Source organism: Notolepis coatsorum (genome assembly GCF_963971535.1).
Source record: "Notolepis coatsorum genome assembly, chromosome: 14".
In the NCBI taxonomy this organism is placed as follows: Eukaryota; Metazoa; Chordata; class Actinopteri; order Aulopiformes; family Paralepididae; genus Notolepis; species Notolepis coatsorum.
The window spans coordinates 92,287,218-92,301,856 of record NC_140178.1 but is presented as its reverse complement, the minus strand read 5'-3'; the positions used below and the strand labels follow the sequence as shown (position 1 = coordinate 92,301,856).

At 41.2% G+C, this 14,639-nt stretch overlaps 1 protein-coding gene across 8 annotated transcripts in view; it reads left to right on the top strand.

Annotated features, from left to right (window-relative positions):
• The window catches only part of ilf3b (interleukin enhancer binding factor 3b), a 55,813-nt gene extending 41,468 nt beyond the window's left edge, over positions 1–14,345 (top strand). For 3 of the 8 annotated variants that reach the window (XM_084328476.1, XM_084328477.1, XM_084328475.1), the window contains exons 11-19: positions 1,272–1,385; positions 2,164–2,369; positions 4,278–4,457; positions 6,352–6,627; positions 7,087–7,213; positions 7,480–7,536; positions 7,875–7,931; positions 12,083–12,529; positions 13,414–14,345. In XM_084328476.1, the coding sequence (XP_084184602.1) occupies positions 1,272–1,385; positions 2,164–2,369; positions 4,278–4,457; positions 6,352–6,627; positions 7,087–7,213; positions 7,480–7,536; positions 7,875–7,931; positions 12,083–12,529; positions 13,414–13,577 (1,628 nt within the window). In that variant the 3' untranslated portion in view covers positions 13,578–14,345. Of the gene's footprint in view, positions 1–1,271; positions 1,386–2,163; positions 2,370–4,277; positions 4,458–6,351; positions 6,628–7,086; positions 7,214–7,479; positions 7,537–7,874; positions 7,932–10,318; positions 11,351–12,082; positions 12,530–13,413 lie in introns of those variants that run through there. The other 5 variants (XM_084328481.1, XM_084328480.1, XM_084328478.1 and 2 more) reach the window with 4 other exon arrangements.
• The last annotated feature ends 294 nt before the right edge of the window (positions 14,346–14,639 follow it).

The window sequence follows — 14,639 nt, the reverse complement described above, 5'->3', positions numbered from 1 at the left end:
GCAGCGGATATTAGTCCATCTTATGACAACCACGTCCGATGCGGAGAGATGATAAGAGACCATAGCCGATTAAATTAAGTCTGATCTGGCAGTGATGATTGACGGGGACACGGACAGTTCCTAACGTTCAGCCATGCATTAGGTGAGCCCACTATTAGGACGTTTTTCAATACTTAAATACGGCCTACTTAAATTTCTCTCCGGGGATCAATAAAGTATCAACCTATCTATCTAATATTGAGACAATATGCAAATAAGATAATACTAATAATTGTCACAGTTCCCCGTATGAAAGTGGCTTGCAACTTACTGCTGGTAAAATCAGTTTATTTCTCGTTTTGCATAGTATTACATTCCTCTTCTATAAAGTCCCACCGTAAGAGCTATGGCCTCATACAGGTCCATTAAACCTTTTTGATTAGAGTCTTTCCTTCGAGCTAAGTTGAACTGAATATTTCACTGTCAAAAGCGCAAACTTAAACAAGGTTGCGTCGCAACACGGTTTTCAAAATAAAGGTCACATATACACATACCGTAGTAGGCCTCTCAATTCTTATAAAAAACATCACCAGTAACATCACAAATATGAAGCGGGTAATTACCCATAATAAACCTTTCATGGGGTTATTTACAATAATAATAATTCATTTTATTTATAAAGCACTTTTCATTGTGAAACAAAGGTATGCAGAGTTTCTTGTCCTCCTGATTAATGCAATGGTGTGTGTTGTGATCTCATTCAAAGAGCACTACAAGCGCGCACGCACACACAGTTTGTTGTTTTTGTTCTATTAGTGATTTACACACTTTCTCAGTTGGTTCATTATAAAAGATACAAACCTGAAAACAAACTCACTTAAATGTTAAATAAAAGGACCACAGTAATGAGGCAGGAGGAACATATTTTTTTGCACTATAATGGTGGGGCCGCCAAAAAAAATCCTAAATAAAATGGGTCGTGGTATAAAACAGTTTGAGAACCCCTGCCTTAAGGCAAAGGCTTCACAAAGGCAAAGTGCTTAGAATGGACCCCCCCAGGGCAATGTCACCTACTTAATACTCACTCATTCACTCAATAACAGTTAGCCACTCTGCCCCTAGTGGAGGTTCACATGCGTGACACTTGTCTTCAAGACCTGTCCTCATTCTTGGTATCTCTGATACGACCTGTCCTTGTTTTGTGTGTACTATATAAACGACAGACCTATTTACTCATTTAGAAATGGGCTGTTTTTGGGCTGAATTTCTCATGGTGTGATATCCCGTTTCAGTTCAAATCCCCCCCAGTACAACCTACGCCCCGCCGATGAAGAGGCCCATCGAGGAAGAGGAAGGGATGGATGATAAGAGCCCGAACAAGAAGAAGAAGAAGCTGCAGAAAAAATGTAAGAGCCCATGAAGCATTTATCATCGTCTTCATCTAATGTAATTTTGTTCCAGTCGTTCAGTTTAACCCACTGAAGAATCGTTTGCCTCTGTTTTGAAGGTTCAAAAAGGTGCAAAATCACTGGGGAATGTGATATATCACAAGAAAGTTATAACGCTCTACTGTCTTTCACTCTGAATGAACACAACACTCTAACTCACCATCTTTAGATAATAAAGTACTCAACCTCTACTGTCTTTAAAGGAACACTTGGGAAATTTGCTTATTTGCCATCTACCCTGGAGTTAGACAGGAAGATACATACCTTTTTCGTCTCTGTGCATGCATTAGGCTTAGGGAACAGCCGCAGTTCCCAACAGTCACGAAATACACTCTAAATACAATCAAAATACAACTCAAACGTTCCTGTAACATATAACATGTTGTGACCTGTGTATTTACCACGTGGAGAAATAAAAAATAATTGAATTAGACATTTCCGTTTTCTAAGCAGATATACTCGGAACAATTTTTTGCCGAACCACTGCTGTCTGGGCACAGTGATTTCACGCAACGCAGTGCTACTGTCTAACGTCGAGGCTAGTGTTTACATTTTCGTCTCATTCAAAGGATCCGAAGCGATTGAAGCTACTTGCTCTGAACATAGATTCCAACACACCAATGGAAATAATCAAGAATGCGTGTGTTTGCTCAGAGCATTTTGCACAAGACGACTTAAGTTACTACGACTGTTATTCTTCTGGCGTTAGGTGATTGAATGTCTTCTCCCTCCCCAGCCCCGGAGGAGAAGTCTGAGCCTCCCCAGGCTATGAACGCCCTTATGAGGTTGAACCAGCTGAAGCCAGGCCTCCAGTACAAGCTCCTCTCCCAGACGGGTCCTGTCCATGTCCCCGTCTTCACCATGTCTGTAGAGGTGGACGGCAAGACCTTTGAGGCCTCTGGCCCATCCAAACGAACTGCCAAGCTACACGTAGCTGTCAAGGTAGGTCCATTGGTGATGCGTATAAAGGGGATTAGCCATTGTGCTCAAAGATGGTCTCCCTACTCTGTCTCCCTCTCAGCCTTCCTACTGTCTCAATAAATAACCTTCTCTACTGTGTCTCCCTCTCAGCCTTCCTACTGTCAATAAAGAACCGTCTCTACTGTTTCTCCCTCTCAGCCTTCCTACTGTCTCAATAAAGAACCTTCTCTCCTGTGTCTCCTCTACTCTGTCTCCCTCTTAACCTCCCTGCTGTCTCAATAAAGAACCTTCTCTACTGTTTCCCCCATACTGTTGTCTCCCTCTCAGCCTTCCTACTGTCTCAATTAAGGCTGTCATCGACTATGAAATGTCGTCGATTTGCATATTCATGATCGACTCATCGCATTGCTAATTGTATGTGCCTTTTGCGGTGAAAATGGCAGACTTTCAAAGTCATAACATACTAGGGCTGCACCGGTTTTTAATCGAAATCGCTATTTGGAATGATGCAATTATCAAATCGCCAAGCCTGCAATTAAATTTTTTTTTTTTTTTTTTTTTTTTTTTTTTTTTTTTTTTTTTTTAAACCAGGAAGTCCCATTGAGATACAATATCTCCTTTGCAAGGTAGACCTGGCCAAGATGACAGCAATAACATTTGCAATACATCACACAGCAATAAAATGTGCGATACATCACACAAGAACATAATAAATGTGCATGTATACAATACATCACATGTAAACACAAAGCAGAATAGTCTACATGATAGTAAAAGTGTATAATACAGGGTAATACAGTAATTTTGCAGTTGGCACCCGACTACAGAAAGCAGCAACATGCTACTTGTAAAAAAAAATTAAAATATGTTATAATCGCATCGCAATCGCAATATCTGTCAGAATAATCGCAATTAGATTATTTCCCAAAATCGTGCAGCCCTATAACATACGCAACGTGTAATCTAACTAATGCTAACTAAAGTAAGCTCCTAACTAAGCTAGGCTAGCTCACAGGCACAGGAGAAATATGTTTTGTGGAGTTCCAATAGTGAGGAAAGGGAGGGCGGGGGGCTGAGCCCGTCTCTCCCTCTGTATGTTCAATGATGATGATCAATCAAGTAACCAAAAGTTACACTATAAAAACTAACTGGATAGTTGATCTGATAATAAATATTTCACTTGATTAGCAAAAATATTGTAAAATCATTAAGTCTGCTATAAGCTATTCTCCCTCTAGTGTGTGTGCATACATTTATACTCTTTTGACATGGATTAGTCTAATTAGCTTTAACAATCCTGATTCCATTGATAAAAAAAAAAGAAAATCCTGATTCCTGAGTCTTATTTTATTCAAAAGGAAGATGTATGGTAGCCTATAATATAAAAAATAATATTTTAATCGTATCTCCTGTGCTGGCACAAGCACTACCATAGCGTGGAGTGGAGAGATAACGCATACATATAATAATTCATGGAAATATACTAAAAAGCTATTTATAATTTTTGGCCGGTAAAATTCTTTTTTTAATCTAAAGCTAAAAAGGATGCGGATACTCTGATACTTCAATTGCAAATAGAATCAATTGTTGATTTTTCTGTTAAATTAATTGTTTAGATTAATCGACTAATCTATAAAATAATCAACAGATTAATCTATAACTAAATAATCGTGAGTGACAGCCCTAGTCTCAATAAAGAACCTTCTCTCCTGTCTCCCCTACTGTCTCCCTCTTGACCTACTTGCTGTCTCAAAAAAGAACCTTCTCCCCTACTCTGTCTCCATCTCAGCCTTCCTACTGTCTCAATAGACACTCCTTTGTTAATATATATAAACTTAAAGTAAAATATTGCTTCTTTCTTAATTTTTACCACTTAATTTAAACATGCTGGTGGAATGAATTCTATTGACCCTGTGTATGAAACCCCAGGTCCTCCAGGACATGGGCCTGCCTACAGGGGTGGAGCTGAAGACTGCGGAGCCGGTCAAGCCAGAGGAGGTGGCTGCAGTAGCTGCCGCCATGGAGGACGTAAAGCCAGTGATCACTCCCAGCGAGACTGACACCGCCACCACGGGTGCTGCCAGCGCAGAGGCCACCGACGTCGCTGAGGTACCAGACCAGCGTGCACCCCCCCCCCCCCCCAGGGTTTAGTGAGGAGGTGGCAATAGCAGCGGAGTACCGTCAACCATATCAAATAATAGTCTGGGCTTATATGATATGTCTCAAGGAGACGGTGCAGCACAGCGCTCAAGCTAATAATAATAACTTTATTTATATAATACATGGGCTTTTCCACAGCACTGCTCAGCACAGTGTAAGGTAGCAGTTTAATGTTGCATGACTGAGCTTTTCACGGACCATACCAGTGGTGATGAACCTATTTTCTCCTGGTCGCGCTAATAAATTGATGTGCGTGTTGGACCAGAAAGTACTAGCAGTGAGTTAACCCTTTCACCACCACACTACAGCAGGTTAACCCTTTCACCACCACACTACAGCAGGTTAACCTTTCACCACCACACTACAGCAGGTTAACCCTTTCACCACCACACTACAGCAGGTTAACCTTTCACCACCACACTACAGCAGGTTAACCCTTTCACCACCACACTACAGCAGGTTAACCTTTCACCACCACACTACAGCAGGTTAACCTTTCACCACCACACTGCAGGAGGTTATCCCTTTCACCACCACACTGCAGGAGGTTATCCCTTTCACCACCACACTGCAGGAGGTTATCCCTTTCACCATCACACTACAGGAGGTTATCCTTTCACTACATACGGTTAACCCTTTCACTACCACACTACAGCATGTTAACCTTTCACTACCACACTACAGAAGGTTAACGTTTCACTACCACACACAGTAGCTTAACCCTTTCACTACCACACTACAGTAGCTTAACCCTTTCACTACCACACTGCATAAGGTTAAGCCTTTCACTACCATACTACAGACTGTTAACCGTCTGTAGTGTCTACAGTAGCTTAACCCTTTCACTACCACACTGCATAAGGTTAAGCCTTTCACTACCATACTACAGACTGTTAACCGTCTGTAGTGTCGTAGTGAAGGGGTTAACCTTCTATAGTGTGGTAGTGAAAGGGTTAATGAATGTAAAGAAGGATGCACAGTAGGCCCGGACTACACACTCCCCCATTAGAGAGAGAGAACAAGTCACAGCCTCACAGAGGGTTTCACACAGAAGAGACTTGATGATAAAACACACAAATGGTAGTAATTCAGTAGTGAATGATTGTGTAACACAATAAGAAATTATAATACAGTAGTAAGTAGGTGTAACGGTACACAAAAACCACGGTTCGGTACGTACCTCGGTTTTGAAGTCACGGTTTTGAAGTCACGGTTCGGTACTTGTAGGGCGGTCAACAAATATTCTATATTGAAATTAATAATCGACTTGTAAAGAAAAAGAAGAAAATTATAATTATATTAGATTGTGAAATAAAACAGCCCCTGGTGGGCGGTCGTTAGTGGTTAACATACCGTTGTATTCGTTCGGTACACAGCTTTTCAGTACGGTACATACTGAAACGGTTCGGTACGGATACGTGTACCTTTACACCCTAGTAGTAAGTAGAATTATAAGGCAAAGAATAATAACATCTAGGCTAACGCAGCACACATGCACAAACCTCAGCACCGATACCGGGAACATCTGTACCCAGGCAGAGGAGCTCACTATCTGTCTGCTGTCCATTCACACCAATGTCCAGAGGAAAACTGACTGTTTTCCACTCTGGATGGTAGACCCCCCACTACTATCTAAAGAGGAGGGTGGGGATGGTAGACCCCCCACTACTATCTAAAGAGGAGGGTGGGTTTGGAGCTTTCAACAGCTTGTTTGGGTTGCCCTTTTGATCTGACCACAGAGGGGGAGATAGCCATCATGGAGCTGGTAATTAGCATTTTTATGAGTCTCTGTAGGGAATCCTGAACGATCATCCCTCTAACTAGCTGTCCCTCCGTCCCGCAGAGTCGCCAACAGGGACCAATTCTGACCAAACACGGCAAGAACCCCGTGATGGAGCTGAACGAGAAGCGCCGCGGCCTGAAGTACGAGCTGATCTCAGAGACTGGCGGGAGCCATGACAAGCGCTTCGTCATGGAGGTGGAGATTGACGGCCAGAAGTTCCAGGGAACCGGGTCCAACAAGAAGGTGGCCAAGGCCTATGCCGCACTGGCCGCCCTGGAGAAGCTCTTCCCCGAGGGCTCCATGACTGAGGTAGCCAAGAAGAAGAAGCCGCCCATGGTAGGATTTACCCTCTGTAGTAGAGCCCCTTGTAAGGTTGAAAACAACTTTAGTATCCACCTACAGGGAACATGATCCACTAATCATAAAACGCAAAACATAAAAAAATAATTGCATTTAAAAGCATTTTATTATATATTAGGGCTGACCCTGATTAGTCGACTAATCGATCTAAAGGAGCCGTAGTCGACTGCCAACCTCTTAGTCGATTGCAAAAAAATTAATGTAAATTATTATCTTTTTTTTATCATTCCATTTTTATTTTATTTTGGGGGGTGGTAGTCGACTGTCGGCACATTTTTTCCAATCAAAGTTGACTATCCAAATCCTTAGTCGGGGACAGCCCTAATATATATATAAAAATATCTGAACTAGAGTGCTCAAAACTTACATTTGTGAAAGCTTTGTCTTTCCTGTACAGAAGGAAACGGGTTGCTGATGTTTTTCTCTCCTGTACAGCACATCCAAGGCTTTTCCATTGGGGGAGCAGCGGGCGGAGACTCAAACACCAGGGGGGGCAGAGGGCGAGGACGGGGGCGCGGCAGGGGGCGTGGCTTCAATAACGGTGGAGGCTATGGCCAAGGAGGTAAAACAACACACAGTTTCTGATTTAAACTTGAAATATAATTCAACTAAAACACGACTTGGCTCCAAGGCTTGACCTGGCTTACAAAACACGACCTGCTTAAAAGTCCATTATCTTGTTTTCATAATCATTGGAAACCAAAATTGTCATTTAGAAAATCAAATTTAGATGAATTGCCCAGCCCTAGTAGTTGAGGATCCCCAAGTGGGGTAGTGCATTGTCTACACCAAGTCAAAGCATTAATGTTGTGCCTGTTATCTGAACAGGTGGCTTCGGAACATATGGTTACGGGAACAATGCGAAGTCAGTTGTATCCGGATACAGTGAGTATTAATTACACACTTCACATTCTGATAAGTCCTATGTTTTCACATTCAGACAGGTCCTATCTATACCCCCTGTTATCTGGGCTGCAGTGAAAATCGTAACTTTTAATTAATAAAAAAAAATTTAAATGCAAGCCGAGGTACTGGTCAGTATGTTCGCCTGGATCAGTTTTGGCCAAGAGCCAAAGCGTAGCATGCATGGAGTGCCACGGTCCAAATAATCTGATCCCAACACATTTTAAATGGATGATTTTACAAATGTTAAATGTTACAAATGCAAAGGTAAATGACTGTCTTGAATCTCATGTCAACGTGTTTGTTCCTGTTTTTTAAAGGCCCAATCCATGATGTAAACGTCAACAATTGGGCAGCCCCACCACCGACAATTGATGGTAAAAATGACTGACTGAGCTCTTGATACAAAGACTAACACTAGACAATATATAAATTAGTTTTTAATTGAGTTTGCTGTATTTTGGGGCTGCAACACGTTTGTCTATGTTGGTAATGTCTGTAAACACTGGAGGTAAAGGGGTGGGGGGGGATTCTGATTTGGTGATGGGTTTGAAGTTCCAAAAAGCATATTTTCCATCTAGAGATCAAACTCTGAAAGATGATGTATCTGTATACTTGATATTGATATGGTCCAAAATATCATGGATTGGGGCTTTAATCAATTCATCAAAAATAATAATAATAAAAAAATATATATATACAAATAAAAGTGACGGGACCAAATTTGGCCCACGGTCCTTCAGGCAGCCCTTGCCTAGATGCTCATGCTGGTGGAAGGTGGTGCATCTTCTAGTGGTCGACCGATATGGGTTTTTCAGTGGCTGATACCAATATTTAGGGAGCAGGGTGGCCGATATAATTATATATTTTTTCCATCTGATCTTAAGCCCGGTGGGTCTGATACCGGACCCAAGCCATAGATCCATCTCTACAGACTATGAATAAATGTTGCTTTTTTCTTTTTCTTTTTTTTTCTTTTTTTTTTATAATGTATAGACCCTAACTCTGTCAAAACAGCAGTCATAATGTATATTTTCAGCAATACGTTTGTTTACCAATAGGTTAAAGTGTTATTCGTTTTCTAAATGTATTTGGAAACAGGCGAATATAGACCGCCATTTTGTTTGTAGTCATATGAGGAGAGGAGACCCAGGGCTTTTGAATGGCATTGGAATGTCTAAAAACGACACTACCGCGCTCCAGCTAGCTCCTGTCACAAATTACTTGTGGAATAACTTATTTATTTTATTATCTTACCACAAACCTGAACGTTATTGGCATAAATTAGAACGCAGTTAGTTTATCTACCTTTCTGTGAACGTTTAGCAAAAATCTAAGTTGGAATCTGATAAAATGACGGAGCAATTTACATTATAAAAAAGTAACCACTTACAGTAGATTTCATTCACGGTTTGTGGATCACGTCTGGTGATACTAAATCCAGATTGAACTCTGCCATTGGAAAGAGGAGATTTGGCCCGATCCATAGATGTGCAACTTGGCTTTAATAAGGTCATTTATAGGCCTGTCCTGATATTCTATATTCTATAATATTTCAAATTGCATGTGTCCGGATGGCAGAATTCAGTACTGTATCTACAAAACTTCCGTTTAATCATCTTCCCTTTAGTCATTTGCTTAGATTTTTTGTACGTGATCTCAAGCAGGTGCTGAACAAACTCTGTGGCAGTTTTTCATGTCTGGTCATTTTTAGCATGCTGTTGTTCACCGTCAAAGATTAAAATAAAATTGATATTCTCCTTTGGTTCATTACAAATTTACTCAAGCCTAGTAAGAGACGCAATATTTCTGACACTGGGAATACATTCCCTGAGATCCATAGATGTCCCTAGATACCAAGAACATGCTAATGGACCTTGTAGAAGTGGAGCAATCTTCCATTTACTTAGGTATGTATTTCTAGGCAGATTTTCAGAAAATAGGGCTAGGGCTTAAGAGGTTAATAACCGAGGGCACACAAAATTGTTGGAACGTATATTGGCTAGCTTAGCTGATTGATTACAGGTAGATTTGCAGTCACTAGTGTTAGAATTGTACTAGGCATTGGATATAAATTTATAAATTTCCCTTCAAAATATCTGAACTTTATTTAGCCGCTTCCCTGGGTGAGCTAGCATGAAGTGATTGACGTCAACGGATTCCTGAGCCCGCTAGAGCTCACGGGAGATGAGCCCGCTAGAGCTCACGAGAGATGAGCCCGCTAGAGCTCACGAGAGATGCTAATGTCTGTGTGCTGATATGGAGATTCGATATTGGTGGATAGATGTTTTCTCTTTCTTTCTTTTATCGACCACTACTTGTGACAAACTAAAGCTGGTTTCACCTGTAACCTGTATGTTACATATTGTGACTTGGAAAGAGTTTAGCGCCGATGCTGAAGATTACAGGCAAACTCCTCTCAACCTCAGAAGTCAGAAATGATGGTAGTCAGTGGAAGACGAGTGTGTTGGGTTGTTCCCAGCTCAGTGATTTTACATTTCTCTGCTTTGAGCCACCGGAAGCAAGTTTGTTTGTTTTTGTTATACTCCCTCTTATGAGAGCCCCTTCTTTCCCAAGCAGACTTTACTGAGGACCTGCATGAGTGACAGGAGCAGAGAAATCTAAAAAAAAAAAATAATAATCTGACCAAAAAAAAAATCTTTTGATAACTGCCTACTTTTTGATGGCTGACAAAACCTTTTAAACGACAAATCTAATTTTGATTTTTGTTTTTCCCCCTTCTCTGCCCTGTCTCACTCTTTAGGTGACTTTGTCTCAGACTGCCATGGCTATCACGAGTTTGCGACATAGACCCCCTCCCCCCAATCTATACAAAAACAAAACAAAGCTGTAGAGAGAGAGAGAGAGAGAGAGAGAGGGAGAAAAAAAGGACAAAAAAAAGCACCACCTTGGTAGTGTTCCAGCAGCAACACCACCTCAGTAGTGTTCCGGCAGCAACACCACCTCCTGTCACCGCAAGTCACATCCTGGGAATACAGTCGGGAGAACCCTCCCTCCCTCCCTCCTGTCTCGCTAAAAGCCCAACGTGTTGTGATGTTTCCACGCCTCGGAGCGACCAGACACCACTGAGAGCATGTAGCCCTGCGGTCGCCATCACCTTCTCACACAAATGGACACATTCTGGGACCCCTGGATCTGCCAAAAGAAAACAGAAAAATTACAACAATTAAAAGCTCAGTTTATTCCAGATTGGCTCATTATTCGTTGGACTGGGAACATGTTTTTATTTTTATTTTTTATCTGGGGAGATTAGGAGGATGCTAGACTTCATACTGCCTGTTGCCCCCCTAAAACCACGACAGACTGGTTTCTAATGGACCCTGCCTCTTTACTGTGTTCACACAAGAAGACATACGAAAGAATAATCTTCTGTAAATTGTTTTATTTCATGTCTATGCCTTTCTATCAATTGATTCCAATCTTATCAATTGTTTTTTTTTATCTGTTTTTGCTTTTGGGAAAAAGGCCACTTTTTTATGTAGTACTTGCCGTTTTCTTTTGTCATATCAATAACACTGCTATGAGTCATGGCTACTGAATGCATGATGAAGACTTGTCTTAACATTTGATGACTGTGCTTGCTGGTCACAGTATGACCTCTGTGCGACGGCGTCGGGCATGGTTTGACTGAGGCTTTGCATACGACTGGCTGAAGTAGATTTATCTGTAGTACGGTTGTGAAGGGAAAACTGTCTTGTTGACGCTGTTTTTGTATGTTTTTGCTTCTTTTTTTCTCGTTTATTTTTTAAATAAATGTGACGTCCCCATTCAGTAATATGGAACTATGTAGTAGTTATTGATTCAGTTCTATTTTAAGCATTTACACTGCGTAGGGCTGGGAGGTATACAGCATTTACACGGCGTAGGGCTGGGATGTATACAGCATATTAAAGGTGCTAGCATGGATGATATTCAGCCACTGGATGTTGCACTGGAGAACCACCATGTCATTTATCCACTCGGGTGCATCCCACGTGGGGAAATGGGAAGTAGGGAGGGGATACATGCACGCAACATGTAAACAACATTCCTTTTGGACCCTGCAAAAAACATTTTAAATGATAAATTCACTAATCAATATATTTTTTGGGGGGGGGGGGAGCAATATTTTTTATTCTGCACCTTTCTAAAAACGGGATGCATTATAAATGACATAACATTTTTATCTATAGCACCTTTAAAGTATGCAGTTATAGATCCATGCAAACGTATGCCTTTTTCCATCCACAATATATGTACTTTATCATGAAATCATTATATAGATAGAGTTTTTTTTTTTTTTTTAAGATAATCGCAAATGTTCCACTTGCATCAGATAACTTTTTTTATATATGGATAAAATCATCACAAGCAGAAAATAATCACATTTTCACTGGAAAACCACACTGGTATTTTGACCGCCCCTCTCAGCCCTGTGTCAATGCACCTTTTTCCATAGTCAATGCATCTTGAAAGTTGTAATACGTCGTGGAGCTCGTTCTAAACCCAGTCCATGCTGTCCTCTCAGATTACTACAACGGGGCCAACGGAGGAGCCGGGGCCCCGGGGACCCAGTCCACCGGCACCGCGGCCAACGCTGGAGCCGGCTCCACGCAAGCCTCCTACGGCTCCTACTACCAGAACGACGGGAGCTACGCCACCACTTCCACCGCCCCCAAAAACCCTGCCAAGAAGACCCCCATGCACCAGGGAGCAGCCAAGGCTGCCTACCCCGGCCCCCCTGGCGTGAGCGCAGCGTCCTCAGGAGGTTACCAGGCCACCGCCCCCCCGGCACAGGGCACCTATAACCAGTACGGCCAGGCCTACGGACAGGCGCAGGGCCAGGGCAAGAAGACTTTCACCCAGAATCAGAACCAGAACCAGAACCAAGCCACAACAGGGTACTCCTACAGCACTGCCTACCCCAGCCAGGTGACTGGGGGAACTGGAGCCAGCCAAGACTACAGCTATGAAGGTCAGATACTAACTCCTTCATCACTTCTGGTGTTTGACTGATTTTCAAATGGAAGTGTTAGCATTTTGAATGCAGTTTGTATTACATTTAAAACCTCCTAAAGCCCCAATCTGTCTTAATTTGTTTTATATATATACCATATATATATTTGTTTGGCATATTCACATACATTCTTGAAAATATGCTCTTTGGAACTTTGCTAACTCATTATAAATCATAAAGATCTGATTAACTCCAGTGTTTACAAACATTGCTATTGTAAACAAACATTTTGCAGCCACAAAATACAACCAATAAACATTTTAAAACATCTTTAGCTGTTTTCTAGTTAGTGTATCAAGAGAGAAATATAACTATTCTTTTTTGGGCCTTTTTAAACAATAAAATGCAGATCATGTGGCCATTATTATTGATGGATTATTTATTATCCTTCAAGGATATTTGTTGCCAGTCTGTACAGACTAAGCATATACTGTATTTATGGATACATCCACAACATGAAAGACATCCATACAGGATATTCAGTTACAGTACACGCATACCTTAATACATATATCTACACATCCACATTTATACACACATACCTTAATTAATACATATATCTAGTGGGGAAGCTCTGATATTGGATATCGGCCCCCAATATCACAAATAGCTGGATCGGGTATCGGTTAAAAATAATATCTGATTTCTTTTTTTATAACTATTTTATATTACATCTATACATCCACATACATATTATGTACATATGAGTGATATGACTGTTACCATGGTATTTTGTTTAGTGCTGCTATGGCAGAAGTGACAGAGTCATAATGTTGCCTGTATTATTGTAGATTTTCTTTCCCCCATGGAATGTTTTCAGTAACTGTTCGGTTTCCTCTCAGGTTACAACACCCAGTCCAACTACAACACACAGGCAGGCGCCAACCAGGGATACGACGCCAGCCAAACTCAGTACCACAACCCTGTGGGCTACGGCAGAGGAGAGGCCACCGTACAACAACAGCAGCAGCAGCAACAACAACAACAACATGCAACATACTACTAGCAGCAGAACCACCAGTGCAGATGGACTGTATCCCCCCACCTCTGCCTCCCTAGTGTCCCTTAACTCCACCACCATCGACACCCACCGCCCCCACCTCCCTGTCTCCAGCCTTCTCCAAAGAAAGCGATTGACGGCTAGCCTGTGCTCCTTGCCTTCTCCATGTCTGCTTGTGTAATTATGGATTTGTTTGTAACAATAGTGGGCACGAAAATATGGACTTTTTAGTAAACTGGTTCAATGAAATTGTCTGTTTCAGTGGTGCGCTCAGTGTTGAGTCTTGTGTTTTTTTTTTTTTATATATATATGTATCCCACCAATCTTTGCCCTTGTCACTAAATTAGAAGGGTGATGCTGCAGATTGTTCACTAATTATGACTTGGTTTCCTTTTTACTGAAGGATGTTTTTTTTTATTTTTATTTTTTTTACCTCAGGTTAATTTAATGCAACCAGTAAAACTAAGTTGACCACTTGTAGTTTTCCACTACTGAGGAGCGTTTTATTTTAATTTAACAATAGGCCTGCTTGCATATTGATTGTTTTCTTTCTTTTTTCATTGCTTGTAATTTTAGACTTTTATTTTGTAATTTACTTAATGTGATGTAGTTATTTTAATCAAGAAAAAAAAGCTTTTGGAGATTACTGGAAAGACTGTCCGTCTGTTAAATCCACATTTCTGGTCAATGTAGCTTTGGGTTGGGTGGGATCTTTTCTGTTAAAGACGATGTATAAGAAAGTGTGTTTGTATCAATAAAGGATTTTTATTTTGAAGGAAAGTAGAGATTTATTTATTATTGACTTTTGTCATCTACAATACCACCCCTTGTTACTGATCCTTCAGCACGTGCTGGAAACCTTTCCTAAACATGGGAAGTATTTTGTGTATGGTTGACCCATGTTTATTTCCTGCCTGTTATTGGTATTGGCTAACATTGCAACAAGAAGTAAACTTGGGTCTATTTAGAATGTTTGTCGTCAAGATCAAGGAACCATACATGAAGGAAGGGTCATCAGCCATTGGTGCCAAGTGTGGAAACTTTCAGTTCAGCCAACATTGTATAGGA